Consider the following 14,697-nt stretch of genomic DNA (forward strand, 5'->3'; position numbering starts at 1 on the left):
TTTTTCTATCTAAACTAAAGCAGTCCTCTCACACAACACACTCTCTGTTTCTTAGCTCTTCCTTTCTCTCTCCTCCCTCCTCTCTCTCTCTCTTTCTCTCTCTCTCTCTCTCTCTCTCTCATCCACAATCCCACATTGTGCAAAAATGAGTGAGTTCAGTTTCAGAAGCATCGCATTCATGCTTGTACTTGCATTTCTGGTTTGGTCGTCAAATTTCGACGCTTGCATGGGGAGAAGAGGGCGACATTGGAGGCAGAACAGAGCATCCTCTGCTTCTCTTTCAAAGAAAAAAGGAAAAAGTAGCCATGGCGGAGGCGGGGGCAGCCACCACCACAGTGTTAGTGGATCAAAACCTAAAAGGGCACCATCTCCACCTCAAAACAAGGCACCAGTGCCACCTCAAGTTCCCAAGCCAATAGACGACACTCCACCAAGTTCTCCACAGAAAGGTTCATCCACTTTTAATGTGCTAGATTTTGGTGCTAAGGGTGACGGCGGTACCGACGATACCAAGGTTCGTAGTTCCTTTAAGCTCATCATGGTTTTACTCTGTTAGCCAATTAAGGACTAATCAATCATGATCAAGGGTTAATTAAAATATCTTCATAGAAAAAAAACATTTGAGCTTTGATTAGAAATGTTGCTAGGTTTGTACACTACATAGCTCCTTACCGTTATGGAGTCAATTTTCGCTAACTGCAAATCATAAATTGATACATATACTGAAGTGACTATTAACAAAACAGTGAGGAACGAGAAAATACATGTAAGGAGTCTAATATTTTCCGCTGCATTTACGAATGTAGCTCATGATATATGAAAATGACAAGGAATTCCAACATGCTTCTAGCCGTAACGTAGATGACAGGTAGCCAATTAATCATTGAGAGAAACAAAATAGTTATTTTGGCAAACGTTTTGCCTTTTTGAATCATTTGCACGTGACTCTTTAGGGTTAATAACTTTACGTGACATGCTTTGGGTTAGATGGTAATTTTATCCAAATTATGAAGAAGCATTGTGGTCAGTTTTATTAATTTAATTTTTCCATTAAGTATACTTTTTGTAAGTTCTACCTCTTTATAATTACAATTTAATACAATGATTAAACTCACTAGGAGAGGATCCTCGTCGGATCCTCTTTGTGAGAATCCTGAAGATCCTCCAATTACATACGTTCATCGTATATCATGCGGTTAAAAACCATTGTAAATTTTTTTATTTAAAATTGAATATAAACAGTACCTAACAAAAACTGACAATACGATATACGATGAACATATGTGATTGAAAGATTCCCGAGATCCTTTCTCACTAGGACAACAGAACAAACCAAACTGGTGGGGCCCAATCGGCCCACTGAACAAATTTTATTCTCGTTACGGCAGTTGGGTTGTTACGGTTCCAACAATAATTGTATACGGTTCTGCACAACAAACTAACGCCATTTTCTACGGATTTGGATCCTCTCCCGAGCTAATGCAGAGGATCTTCATGACTAATCATCGTGGACCGTTAGATCTTTATCCAACGGCTATAAACAAGATATCCTTTTAAAATTATAATGATTGTAGCCGTTGGATAAAAATTCAACGGCCCATAATGATGGGTCAGGAGAATCCTCTCCAAGCTTAGGAGAGGATTGAAATCCATTTTCTACTGTTAAAGATTACCAACTGTAATTATTATAGTTTCTGACAGAGGGATTTTGATACGGTGTGACGCAGGCATTCCAAGCTGCATGGGCCGCTGCTTGTAAAGTTGAGGCATCAAATATCATTGTTCCAGCCGGTTACCAGTTCCTCGTGGGTCCCATCTCATTCTCCGGCCCTTACTGCCAGAAAAACATCCTTTTCCAGGTAAAAATACATATACACACAGTAACAGAGGTAAAAAGTAACAAAATAAGAAGAAAGCAAAGTGTGGGGAAGTGATCTCAATCCAAAGGTTAATGGGAATTACTCGAATTGTGTGGACGACTGTTCTTAGCATTCACTTAATTATGATTTCCGTCTTTTGTCTAATGTACTAATGACGAGGTGAATTATGAATTTCTCAGCTGGATGGTACGATTGTAGCGCCGACGGACTCGGAATCATGGAGCAAAGGTCTGTTCCAATGGCTTGAATTTACAAAGCTAAATGGAATCACAGTACAGGGAAAGGGAGTGATTGATGGAAGAGGCTCATCTTGGTGGCAAGACACTCCTTATGGAGACCCTATAGATGATGATTTCAAACTCATTGTGCCACTAAACAGCTCAGTCCAACAACGCCCGCCAATGCCGGTAATTAAGCTAAACTGCATTGTATTTGAACATGAAATTTCACGATCGTCGAGCTTAATTAAACTAATCATCATCCCGTGAATGAAATCTGTGGCAGATAAGAAGCGAGCTGAGCGGGAAAATGCCAAGCATCAAACCGACCGTAAGGACCACTTGTGTGCCAAAATCTTGAAGCTTATGTGATCTTGAGTCTTGACCTGCAGTTTCAGTAACATGATTTTTGTACTTTTGTTGATTGTACAGGCATTGCGATTTTATGGGAGTTTTAATGTGACGGTCACAGGCATAACGATTCAGAATAGCCCCCAATGCCATCTCAAGTTCGACAACTGCCAGGGAGTTCTGGTCCATGATATGAGCGTCTCGTCCCCTGGGGACAGTCCCAACACAGATGGAATTCACCTCCAAAACTCCCAAAGAGTGCTCATCCACACCACTACTCTTGCTTGCGGTAACTATACGTCTTACCCTCCAATATCTACTCTTAGCATGGCGCACTGTGTTTGACTCAAAGATTCCGCACTTGGTTATTATCTCTCTTTGGGGAATTCCATGAGCAATCTTATCCTGCCTGCAGCCTTGTGTATTGGCATCTTCCATCGGCAATCCTCGACCACTAAAAGTTTGACACACAACAACAGGCAATCTGCTACATTCCAAGAATCATAGCAACCTCCCATGTGATGCATTGCACACCCAATATCATCATTGGTCTATCCAATTTAGGATTAGGTCTCAACCCCCACTGACAACTCTTGGTTTGTAGTATTCGCAACCCTCAATCGATATTTTGTCATCATCGGATGCCAGAACCACTGCTGAATTCCCTTGCCATTCTCTCCAGTTCAACTTAAAAACAGCCCACATACAACAAACAACAGATAAGAAGGAAAAAATATCAAGCATGTCAGTTCACATCACAATGTGTCCTAAGAACTAACTAAAGACAAATTTAAGCAGAAAATTGCAAACCAACAGACAAGGCATGAAATGGGCACAGACTTAAAACCAAGTCGATTAGTATAACTGTCATGGATTAATATTAAACTAAATTGTTTCAATTCTAATGATTTGTGCAGGAGATGACTGCATTTCCATACAAACTGGATGCACAGATGTATACGTACACAACGTGAACTGTGGACCAGGGCATGGAATCAGCATTGGAAGTTTAGGAAGGGACAACACGAGAGCATGTGTTTCAAACATTACCGTTCGAGACATCATTATGCACAATACCATGAATGGTGTCAGAGTCAAAACATGGCAGGTATGAATTCACCTAAAAGTTTTAACACATCATTCCTACTGATTGTTAGACTTTAACATACAACTCTCTTCTGCATCAAATAATCAAATGTCGACTGCAAAACAATCTCAGTGACGCTAGAAATGAGTATTACGAATTGTCTTCTTCATGGGATCTAACGCCACGTCGAATTAGTTTCTAATGCTTGACAACTTACCCTTTTCTCTTACTCATATAACTGAATCCTAAATGTGCAGGGTGGATCAGGCTCTGTTCAGGGAGTGCTGTTCTCAAACATTCAAGTTTCTGAAGTTCAACTCCCTATTGTGATTGACCAATTCTACTGTGACAAAAGCACATGCAAAAACCAAACATCAGCTGTGGCTCTGTCGGGGATCACCTACGAGAGAATAAGAGGAACATACACCGTAAAACCAGTACACTTCGCCTGCAGTGACAGCCTACCTTGCGTAGACGTAACATTGAATGGCATAGACCTGAAGCCATTGCAAGAAAATTATCACATGTACGACCCCTTCTGCTGGCAGACGTTCGGGGAGTTGAGAACCCCGACAGTCCCACCCATTGGTTGTTTACAGCTTGGCAAGCCATCGAGCAACAAAGTTAACTCAGATCACGATGTATGTTGAAATTTTTAGTACCAAGTATACATATGTATATCTGATGACGATGGTGTATTCACTTTGTGTGGTCGGCATGATTTCCTGACCCCTTTCGCACCATCAGCTTGCTTGGTAATTGGTATAGTGTGTGTATAATTTGGCAGTCCTAGTTTTACAGGAATTCTTCATCATCGTTATTAAAGGCTTACATTTATATCCTGAAGTTTTACAAGGTATCATCATTGTATTTTCATCCAAAAAAACATAAATTACAGAACTTCCATTAATTGTCTACACTCTGGTGACTCTACAGCTTAAAAAGCAAGCAGATTTAACATTATGTATGGAAAAAGTACAACCAAGAGAGTCTGCCCTACAACCTATGAGAGAAACTTACATGAAACAGGTGCACCGCCAGTTTGTGATCCTAATCCTATCACATGTTGCAAGGTGGTTTAACTTTTCCACATGACAACGTAGGTTTGGGACGCCAAAGGAACAATGTACATGTTTCGTGTAAGTTCTTCGGGATCGAGATGCATCCCCTTGTCTACAACTCTATCACTAGTGTCTCTCAGTCCGTGTAACAGTGATGTAGACACAAGGAGATACCGCGGTGACGCTGACACATCAGAATTTCCCCCAAATAACAGAGTAACACACATATACCATTCAACAGAAAACAACAGAAGGAGATTAATTCTAGCAATTGAATTTCAAACAGATTAGGGATTAAAATTGAAATCCAGATCAGTCTTTAAGATACATACTACAGATGGCACAATAAGTAGATTAATTAGTGCAAAATAAGAAAATTAATTACCATTTATAACAGCAGATTAAAGCATGAAATCCCATCCGTGCATACTTACAATTTCATAAATCATATGAAATACAAAGAAATTTATCACAAGAAGTTTGAAACCGCACCGTTTTCGTCCTTTCCCTGGATTCTGATTTCATTTCTGTAATCTGAAATTCTGGATGCGCGCACCATGCTTGCGAATTGCAATGGCAGTTTTACCTCTAGGGCTTGGCGCCAAAAACGACGCCGCAGGAGGAACTTTGACGAAACGCACCGTCTCGCTGTTCGCGCCTTATCTTATCCCATCCAAATATCTCATCCTTAACCTCCCAAATCCAAATTCCAAAGCTTTGGCCATTTTTCCGGTTTTCCTTCAATGGCAGAGAGCTCAGAGAAGGACCTCATGACCACCGCGAGTAGGAGGGTGGTCTCCATCGCCAACCACCTCAGTCCGGCCCATCTATCTCCCATCTCCCCCGCAGTTTCTCTATCCAACGCCTCCATGAACGACAGCTACCACCGCACCCACGGCGAGGTCTCGACTCACCAAGTTGTTTGGAAAAATGCTCGCGACGAGTCTGGCGAAGAATTCACCGACATCATTTACGAGAAATCAGCCGGCGAAGCCATTGCAAAGGTCAGGCTCCTCAGGTTGGTTTTGATTAATGAGTCCTAATTACTGAGTCCAATTTGGAGATAATGAGATTTGATGTGTCTAAATCTCGCGCTTTCTGTAGATTACGATTAATAGGCCGGAGAGAAGAAACGCGTTTCGGCCGCAGACTGTTAAGGAGCTCATTCGCGCGTTTAACGATGCCAGGGACGACGGCTCCGTAGGCGTCGTCATTCTTACCGGGAAGGTACCTCCTTAACTTACCCTCTTTTAGTTCTCTGACTTCTAATTGAGTTCTGAGAAAGACAGGAAATGAAATTTACTAATCTGCAGCAAATTTAAAGGCTTTCTACCGGCTGCAATGGTGGAAAGCAATCATGCCTATGCATCCTGATGCTGTTTGATCCCAACGATTTCCCTCCCCCCGGGAACAAGACAACTAGCTAGTAATATGGTGCAAAGATGTCAGCTTTACTCTGTTTTATTGGCAATTTGATGTTTTCAGGGAACCAAGGCATTCTGCAGTGGTGGTGATCAGGCTTTGAGAGGCAAAGATGGATATTCTGATTATGAAGATTTTGGTCGTCTTAATGTTTTGGATTTGCAGGTATATATATTAATATTTTTATTTTTATTTTTGTATGATTCTGTAACATTTTATATGTTAATACTGGGCAGTGAATGAATAATTGTTCTTGCTGTTATATAATTCAGGTCCAGATTCGACGTCTTCCAAAGCCAGTAATAGCCATGGTATGCTCTTGTTAACCTATTTTGCATTAGGCCTTTGTTGTTGGACAGTTGGAAAGCAGTGAAACTTAGACTTCGCTGGTTCTCGAAAACTTTGCCTCCACCCCAAATTAGTGAATGCATGATCTGTTGTCAATGTTAAATGGTTTATCAGGTGGCTGGTTATGCAGTTGGGGGTGGACATGTATTACACATGGTCTGTGATCTAACCATTGCAGCAGACAATGCTATTTTTGGTCAGACTGGTCCTAAGGTACTCGTATCATATACCTTTATTCTGGTTAGTCACAAAGTTTTAATTTTGGTTGGGATGCTAAACTAATGAAACTTACAAACTTGCTTTTCGTTTCATCTTCAATCTAAAGAATGGGTGAGAGCAGCATGCTAACATACAGAAACCTCACAACTTGTAAATTTGACAGGTTGGAAGCTTTGATGCTGGTTATGGGAGTTCAATCATGTCCCGTTTGGTAAGAATCGATTCAAGTTGATTTATGTTATGCAAATACTTGTTTCAAATTACTCTCACTTGGTATGTGGCGGACTACCTTTAATGAATGGCTTTGGTTAATCAGGTCGGGCCTAAAAAAGCACGAGAAATGTGGTTTATGGCAAGGTTTTACACAGCTGCTGAAGCTGAGAAAATGGGACTTGTTAACAATGTTGTACCAGTAAGTTTACTCCCAATGCGACACAGATCTCATCGTATGGTGTATGTCCTATCTTATGTAGTATAAATTGAGTACAAATGACTTTTTCCTCAAAAATGAGCCTTATTGCACTCAAAGTTTGCAGAAGATAGCATCTTCACTGTTTTATACTGTTATCCAGCTGGAGAGTTTAGAGCAAGAAACGGTTAAATGGTGTCGAGAAATGCTAAGAAACAGCCCAACTGCACTTCGGGTGCTGAAATCTGCTCTTAATGCGGTTGACGACGGTCATGCTGGACTACAGGTACTTTCAGTTATCATGTGTATTTCTAGAGATTCCGCACTCTTATTCATATATCCGTGTGCTAACTACCTTGCCAATGTTTCCAATGCAGCAACTTGCTGGAGATGCCACACTCTTATTCTATGGCACTGAGGAAGGGAATGAAGGGAAGACGGCTTATATGCAACACAGGCGTCCGGATTTCTCAAAGTTTCCCAGGAGACCTTAATGCTGAGCAGTTTCCCAGCAGACTTGGACCCCTTGGCCACTTGTTCGTTTGCTTTTCCTCCCTTTCCCCCCTTTTCGGATAAATGCTTTGGTTTTGAAGCTCCGACGTTGGTGGAGAGGAGTTCAAATAATGCCCTGCTGCCATTGTTTTGAGTTAATAGTTTGACTGGTTTTTTCAGACTCCAGAAAAGTAATTTGTTCAAAACTCTTGCTCATAGTGAGATTTCTACTCTTCCAATTGCATCTTTGGAAGTTCGGTTGTGCATTTTCTAGCGGTAGTTTAAACTACTCTTCTAGTTGCATTTTTGGGTAATTCAAATTCGAGTGTTAGCTAGCCTAACCCACGTAAACATTTAACTACTATATTTTGGTTGAAAGGAAATTTTTAACTTTCTAATTTCTAATGTGTGGTTATTGACGAAAATGAAAATAAAGGAGGAGAAATGGAGAACATAAATCAAACTTTCAAAGACACAAAGTGACAAAATGCATATCGAGAAGTGTATATGATATCTTTTTTAGAAGCATTGTACAACACTTTTCCCACTCAAAAGCCTTTTTTATTTTTCACTATTTTATTATTTTCCCTTGTATATTCTTAGATGAAAATAATGAACCTTATCAAATAAATACAAATAATAATAAACAAAAAAAAACTTTGTTCTCGCAAAATAAGAAGGAAAAAGAAAAAAAATGAACTTCGGAGTGAATCTTACTGGGTTTATAGCTTCAAGAAAGCCCAGTAAAGTAACGACCCAAAACTCCTCCCGCTTCAAGCTGACGTGGCAACCTTCCTCCGCCTGCTCAAGCAAACTCCCCCGAGTTCGCATTGCTCCCACTCCACCTCGATTCAGAAAACTCTGCTTCGGAATCACGTCCTCGACCGAACTCCAATTCGACTTCCCCACCCCCCAATTCGCTACCAGAAAACCCTAAATTATGAGAAAACACAGCTCCTAAAACTGTAGAAGCCATGAGCGGGAACGAGTTCCGCTTCTTCTTGTCCTGCGACATCAACCTCCCAGTAACCTTCCGGATCGAACTGCTAGAAGGAGCCTTGCCTCCCTCCAAGTCCCCTAGCTCCGGTACATTTTCTCACTCAATTTTCTGTTTGGTTCCCGATAAAATATTTTTACTCAGTCAACGTTCTTCAATTCAGTTTTTCTTTTTTTTTTTTTTTTTTTTTATGCACTGCAGATGTTGATCCCGCTTTCGCAACAGAAGAGAGAAATTCAGAGCTGTATGTGGAGTGTGCATTGTACATTGATGGTGCTCCGTTTGGGCTTCCCACCAGGACAAGGTTTTTTCCCCTTCGCTGGTTTTTTCCGACTTCAATTGCATCAATCCTGTTATTATAGGTTTTGAAATTTTGTATCTTCTGCTAGGTTGGAATCTTCAGGACCATTATATTGTTGGAACGAACTCGTTACTCTGAGTACCAAATACCGAGACTTAACCGGTCACTCACAACTTGCTCTAACAGTATGTTTGCTGTTTCACTTCACATCTTAAACAATTCGGTTTTCTGTAATCCCTTGTATATTAAGCTATTAACTAGTAGTTCACGATGGTATCCATAATCTTTTTACTCGTTGGAAATATAGGTTTGGGATGTTTCGTGTGGGAAGGATGAAGGGTTGGTTGGTGGTGCTACAATTCTTCTTTTTAATAGCAAAAAGCAACTCAAAACAGGGAAGCAAAAGCTGAGGCTTTGGAAGGGAAAAGTAGCAGACGGGTCGTTTCCTACTTCTACTCCTGGAAAGGTTTCTGATTGTTTCTTTTTAAGCAGTTACAGATATGGGCCTTAGCGTTGTTCCTTGATTTTTCTTAATCGGTTTAGCTTTGTTTATGTATCCCTCATTTAATTTTTTTATAGGTCCCCAGGCATGAGCGCGGGGAGTTGGAACGCTTGGAGAAGCTTGTGAATAGGTATGAGAGGGGGCAGATCCAATGTGTTGATTGGCTGGACCGCCTGGCTTTTAAAGCTATGGAGAGAATAAAGGAACGGGAAAGCTCTAAAAATGGAAGTTTGCATTTATACCTGGTTGTCGATTTCTGTAGTTTCGAACATCGTGTTGCTTTCCAGGTAACCCCAGTCTGCAACTAATCTGAAGTTATCAAAGTTACCTATTGGCTGATATTTAACTATAACTATTTGGTTAGATTTTGAAATTTAGTTGGTGCTATTTTTCTATAGACAAATGCATGCTTATATGGAATGTTAGCTTATGTTGCTATTTAAACTCTTCGTTTACTCTGGAACTCAATACTTATTGTTATCACGTCTTGAAATAAGTAACTAGCTTTTAGTTGTTATTTGCCGTGGATGATGAGTTTCCCTAGCACTAACCTTTATTTATTGGAATCTAGGAATCGGGGGCAAATTTCTTGTTACCGTCCCCAATAGCTTCAACAAATGAAATTGTCACGGTCTGGGACCCAGAAGTGGGAAAGATGAATCCATCAGAGCACAAGCAACTAAAACTCGCAAGGAGTTTAACCCGTGGTATCATTGACAGGGATCTCAGACCAAGCTCCAATGAAAGAAAGTAAGTTCAAAATTTACTCTAAAGGTTCATATGTTGGTTAACAGTGTTTTCATAAATTTTAATTGTCACAATTACGTTCATACAAACTCATGTATTGCTGATTAATTGGCAGGAACTGTGTTCTACTTTAATGGTACCAATTATATATATGCAGATGGTTCTCACTTGGGATCAGTTGTTGTGTAATGGTTGAATTAATTATCATTGGATTTTGTTAGTGTCGTATTATAGATGGACCAGTCTTCTCATTTTGCCATATTCTTTAGTTTCAACATCACTGCTATATATTCTTTTGATTGATTTTTTTTGTTAAGTAAGCTGGAGATGTATAATTGTTTGCCTTTTCCTGTAGGTCAATACACAGGATTCTGAAATACCCACCAACGAGGACTTTGACTGGCGATGAAAGGCAGCTCCTCTGGAAATTTCGTTTCTCATTGATGTCAGAAAAGAGGGCCCTCACAAAGTTCCTCAGATGTGTTGAATGGAGTGATATTCAGGTCTGCATTTCTTTCTTCTTCCTTCTCATCATTTTCCCCTTTAGCCATTAGTTCATGTGCCATATTACTACCGCTCTGCAGTTTTATTTAACTCCTGTAATAAAATTGTTTTTAATACTTCTTATTTCCAGCTTATTCTATTTCTTATATATAAAGGTAGCTTGTGTAGCTGATCTTAGGACTTCGGTCCAACTCCGATTCATCACTAGTAAGCTGCAGGCCAGCTATTACCTTCATATGTGACTATCCATGTCCCAATTAGGATTATTGCACTTTTGACAATATGCATAGTGTTGTACCAAAATATCAATCGTTTATTTCTTTTTTACATGAGAAATTACTTTTATGCAGATCTGTTGCTGAGATCAATAGTTGACAAGTAAAGTAACATATTTTGTATTGGAATGCTATCTCTCATTCATGTACTTGGCTTGCTCTTTCTCGTTTATGTTGTCTTTATCACTAAGGAATAAAAAATAGATTTGATTTTCAAGAATTCCATATTCATTTTGTTGCAGGAAGCAAAACAAGCATTAGAACTGATGGCCAAATGGGACATGATTGATGTCTGCGACGCATTAGAGCTGCTATCTCCTGTTTTTGAAAGTGAAGAGGTGGGCATGTCTGTAACATTTTGAGCTGCTAGCACCTGTTCTTTATCGTCTTATAACTGTTACCTGGAGGATTTATTTTTTATTTTTTATTTTTTTTACCTCGTACTCCTGTTAAAATCAAGTTTCATATCCTAATCAGCATGACTTGAAGTTAACCATATCAATTGTTTCTGCCGTTGTGCTCCTTCCAAGCCCATGGTAGCTGATGACTGATTAGGCTGAATATAGGATCATGAAGAAAAGAGGGAATTGCACCTTGCATGTGCAGTATAAGTACAACCTAAAAAGTCCATGCTTTCTTTGTCATCCTGAGCAATGTCCAATGGGATACGATGTCTTAAATAGAATAACTCTGTTGATCTGGGAGATGAAAAGTGTGTTATGCAGTGATACATATTGCTCTCCATCATTGATTTATTTAGTATCTTCAGTCTTCTACACATTTAATTTGAAACTGACCAATGCCCAACTTTAATACCTCCTGCCAGGTTCGTGCATATGCTGTCAGTGTTCTTGAAAGAGCTGATGATGAAGAGCTCCAGTGTTACTTACTTCAACTGGTTCAGGCTCTTCGATTTGAGCGTTCTGATAAATCTCGTCTTTCTCATTTCCTTGTGCAACGTGGTATGTGATCAGATACTCTTCATGTATGTATGCTGTCATGCACATGCACTTACCCTCATGCTATGTCTAATGTTTTTCTTTGGGATGTGTGCATGGATGTGCAAGGCTACACTTCAGTTCTTCACAGTATCAGAAGTATAGGTTTTTATGGCATCCTGATTATACTTTTGATCTGACAGCGTTAAGAAACATTGAGTTGGCTAGCTTTCTACGCTGGTATGTTGCTGTAGAACTCCATGATCCAGCATATGCCAAACGGTTTTACTGTACCTACGAAATCCTGGAAGAGAATATGATGAAGGTGAGAGTTTATCAACTAACGTTATGGGGTCGTTTGTTTTGTGTGTTTTGCTTGGGTATGAATCTGGATCCCCAGAACAGCATAAACATTTATGTAGATTCTCCAACCATGAAATGTAGCTTTTGGGATTACCCATCTATTTGGTTAATATGATAATGCCTTTCTTAGTTTCTCATTGGCTGAAGCCAGAATGGAAATAAACTGTATCCAAGTTTTTATATAGTTGCCAGCTGGTGTGCAAGGAGATGAAGATGGACTTAAACTGTGGCAAACTTTGGTGCGCCAGACAGAATTAACTGCACAGTTGTGTTCAATAACGAGAGATGTAAGAAATGTACGTGGCAATACCCAGAAGAAGATTGAAAAGCTTAGACAACTGTTTTCTGGTCTCCTTAGTGAACTTACATATTTTGAAGAGGTAATACTTTGGTTGAAGTTCCTTGTCTACGGATCTTATTATCTATTAAAATATGAATTGCTTATAGCCTTACCAATTGTATCTTTCATGGTTGTTCTGTGACGTCTCTAGCCAATAAGATCACCACTGGCCCCAGGAGTCCTCATCACTGGGATTGTGCCATCTGAGTCATCAATATTCAAAAGTGCACTGCATCCTTTGCGTTTGACTTTCCGAACAGCAAGTGGGGGAAGTTGCAAAGTTATCTTTAAGAAGGGGGATGATCTTCGCCAAGACCAATTAGTAAGTATTTCATGCAACCACCCTTGTGGCTGTTCGCATGCACAGACATGAGAACTCTGATTAAGTGGATCTATGCTTCCTGTAGGTTGTTCAAATGGTATATCTCATGGATCGATTGCTGAAATTGGAAAATCTTGATCTGCATTTAACTCCTTATCGAGTTCTTGCGACCGGGCAAGATGAAGGAATGCTAAAATTCATACCATCCCGCTCATTAGCACAGGTATTAATTGATGACCTTATTTTGTTGTATCTTGATTACTAATGATTGTAAGCTGTGTGAAAATTATGAAGCATTTTGCCTTGATTTGAAACTGTTAAGTTTTGTACAATTGGTAAAATGTTCTCTTTTCCAGATTCTCTCAGAGCACAGAAGCATTACAAGCTACCTGCAGAAATTTCATCCAGATGAGCATGGACCATTTGGTATTACTGCTACCTGTCTGGAAACATTTATAAAGAGCTGTGCTGGCTACTCTGTTATCACATATATACTGGGCATAGGAGACAGGTGACAATTAAGATGCATATATCTGCACAACTGCTGTTCTGCTTATGCGGTATTGAAATGCATAATTTTAAAGCATTAATTTGTCCTCTGTAGACATCTTGACAACCTTCTCCTTGTGGACGATGGACGTCTTTTTCATGTTGATTTTGGCTTCATTCTGGGTCGTGATCCAAAACCATTTCCGCCTCCAATGAAGCTTTGCAAAGAAATGGTTGAGGCTATGGGTGGAGCTGAAAGGTTCTTAATGATTAGTTTTGTCTCTGTGATGCTTCTAATTTCGCCACATTTGCTAGATAGGGTTGCATTAGACTTATGGCATGATATCCATATCATGCTGGGTGCAAGGTTAGCATACAGGAATGCACGGGGTTTGATTAATTATATTCCTTCTGCAGCCAGTACTATACAAGGTTCAAATCCTACTGTTGCGAAGCATACAACATTATTAGGAAATCCAGTAACCTAATCTTGAACCTGTTTCACCTAATGGCGGGTTCCAACATTCCTGACATAGCTTCAGATCCTGAAAAAGGCATCCTCAAGGTGACTTCTTTTGTGATTGTAATCTAATGTTTGTTCCGTCTAAAACGATTTGGTCTTTTTGTTTGACGGCACGTCTTTTGACATGTATAGCTCCAGGAGAAGTTCCGGTTGGACTTGGACGATGAAGCCTGCATACATTTCTTCCAGGATTTAATCAATGAGAGTGTCAGCGCATTGTTTCCTCAAATGGTCGAGACCATTCATCGGTGGGCTCAATACTGGCGCTGATCTCTGAAACAGGTTGGGTGTCATCTACATCTTTGAAAGATACAGGTAATTTCTATTTCCGTCCGTTTTGTTTGCAGTCTTTGCATTTTCTGCATAAAAGTTCAGCTTATCTAAACCTTTACTATGTACAGAAAAATTCTGTAACGATGCTGGAGTTGGTTCATGTTTTCGGTTGATTTTACTCTCTTTATGGCACCCCTTTTTCGTGTATACGTCTGTTATTTCTTTTTGTTTGGTGAAAAAATAAAAAACTTTATTACAAGTAAAAGAGAGTATTAATTTGAAAATTTGAGACTTTTTAAGTTTTCATTGGATAACATACATATAGAATTTGTATTCAGATCTTGAATTATTGCAATTCAATTTTTTCAGGTTTAGATCTAAGCAAAATGGAGCGCAATGACATTCTAGGATTCATACAGCCAAATCCACTCAATGAGATAAGGCCGTTATCAAATCTGAGCTAAATGATATGAAAGGGGCATATGCATGATATGTTTGAAGAAACAGTAGATTGGTCCAGGGAGCATGGGATGAAAGTTATCTTATTGTGCATAGATTTATCTATTATATATAAAGCCGGAGGTGTGATGAACAATGCAGCATATAATTTTTTTTTAAAGCCAAATTACCGATTTA

The 14,697-nt window shown here is 39.6% G+C and overlaps 3 protein-coding genes across 3 annotated transcripts; all 3 read left to right on the forward strand.

Moving 5' to 3' along the window:
* The first annotated feature begins 5 nt into the window (after nucleotides 1-5).
* LOC125477850 (polygalacturonase At1g48100) lies at nucleotides 6-4,382 on the forward strand. The gene is made up of 7 exons (XM_048585357.1): nucleotides 6-514; nucleotides 1,728-1,859; nucleotides 2,060-2,287; nucleotides 2,385-2,429; nucleotides 2,531-2,738; nucleotides 3,367-3,557; nucleotides 3,794-4,382. The coding sequence occupies exons 1-7, from the start codon at nucleotides 146-148 to the stop codon at nucleotides 4,184-4,186; spliced, it is 1,566 nt and encodes a 521-aa protein (XP_048441314.1). The 5' UTR covers nucleotides 6-145; the 3' UTR covers nucleotides 4,187-4,382.
* Nucleotides 4,383-5,191: 809 nt separating this feature from the next.
* On the forward strand, nucleotides 5,192-7,740 carry LOC125477851 (1,4-dihydroxy-2-naphthoyl-CoA synthase, peroxisomal-like). The gene is made up of 9 exons (XM_048585358.1): nucleotides 5,192-5,601; nucleotides 5,702-5,824; nucleotides 6,083-6,184; nucleotides 6,292-6,330; nucleotides 6,482-6,580; nucleotides 6,750-6,797; nucleotides 6,903-6,998; nucleotides 7,159-7,281; nucleotides 7,373-7,740. The coding sequence occupies exons 1-9, from the start codon at nucleotides 5,341-5,343 to the stop codon at nucleotides 7,487-7,489; spliced, it is 1,008 nt and encodes a 335-aa protein (XP_048441315.1). The 5' UTR covers nucleotides 5,192-5,340; the 3' UTR covers nucleotides 7,490-7,740.
* A 517-nt stretch (nucleotides 7,741-8,257) lies between these two features.
* LOC125477849 (phosphatidylinositol 3-kinase, root isoform-like) lies at nucleotides 8,258-14,697 on the forward strand. The gene is made up of 18 exons (XM_048585356.1): nucleotides 8,258-8,573; nucleotides 8,686-8,788; nucleotides 8,874-8,970; nucleotides 9,093-9,251; nucleotides 9,365-9,574; nucleotides 9,859-10,037; nucleotides 10,390-10,537; nucleotides 11,056-11,151; nucleotides 11,640-11,775; nucleotides 11,955-12,076; nucleotides 12,300-12,494; nucleotides 12,606-12,776; nucleotides 12,862-12,999; nucleotides 13,133-13,287; nucleotides 13,381-13,524; nucleotides 13,683-13,830; nucleotides 13,921-14,103; nucleotides 14,431-14,697. The coding sequence occupies exons 1-17, from the start codon at nucleotides 8,462-8,464 to the stop codon at nucleotides 14,056-14,058; spliced, it is 2,451 nt and encodes an 816-aa protein (XP_048441313.1). The 5' UTR covers nucleotides 8,258-8,461; the 3' UTR covers nucleotides 14,059-14,103; nucleotides 14,431-14,697.

The sequence above is a fragment of a genome, unplaced genomic scaffold (assembly GCF_019419815.1).
Source record: "Pyrus x bretschneideri cultivar Hongxiangsu unplaced genomic scaffold, Pyrus_bretschneideri_v1 Contig22, whole genome shotgun sequence".
NCBI classification, from domain to species: domain Eukaryota; kingdom Viridiplantae; phylum Streptophyta; class Magnoliopsida; order Rosales; family Rosaceae; genus Pyrus; species Pyrus x bretschneideri.

Coding starts and splice junctions, on each gene's coding strand:
- LOC125477850 (XM_048585357.1), top strand. CDS start 146: ATGAGTGAGTTCAGTTTCAGAAGCATCGCATTCATGCTTGTACTTGCA. Junction 2,288..2,384: donor AACAACGCCCGCCAATGCCG/GTAATTAAGCTA, acceptor AATCTGTGGCAG/ATAAGAAGCGAGCTGAGCGG. Junction 2,739..3,366: donor CACCACTACTCTTGCTTGCG/GTAACTATACGT, acceptor TGATTTGTGCAG/GAGATGACTGCATTTCCATA.
- LOC125477851 (XM_048585358.1), top strand. CDS start 5,341: ATGGCAGAGAGCTCAGAGAAGGACCTCATGACCACCGCGAGTAGGAGG. Junction 5,602..5,701: donor CCGGCGAAGCCATTGCAAAG/GTCAGGCTCCTC, acceptor CGCTTTCTGTAG/ATTACGATTAATAGGCCGGA. Junction 6,185..6,291: donor TTAATGTTTTGGATTTGCAG/GTATATATATTA, acceptor TATATAATTCAG/GTCCAGATTCGACGTCTTCC.
- LOC125477849 (XM_048585356.1), top strand. CDS start 8,462: ATGAGCGGGAACGAGTTCCGCTTCTTCTTGTCCTGCGACATCAACCTC. Junction 13,000..13,132: donor CATCCCGCTCATTAGCACAG/GTATTAATTGAT, acceptor TCTCTTTTCCAG/ATTCTCTCAGAGCACAGAAG. Junction 13,831..13,920: donor CTGAAAAAGGCATCCTCAAG/GTGACTTCTTTT, acceptor TGACATGTATAG/CTCCAGGAGAAGTTCCGGTT.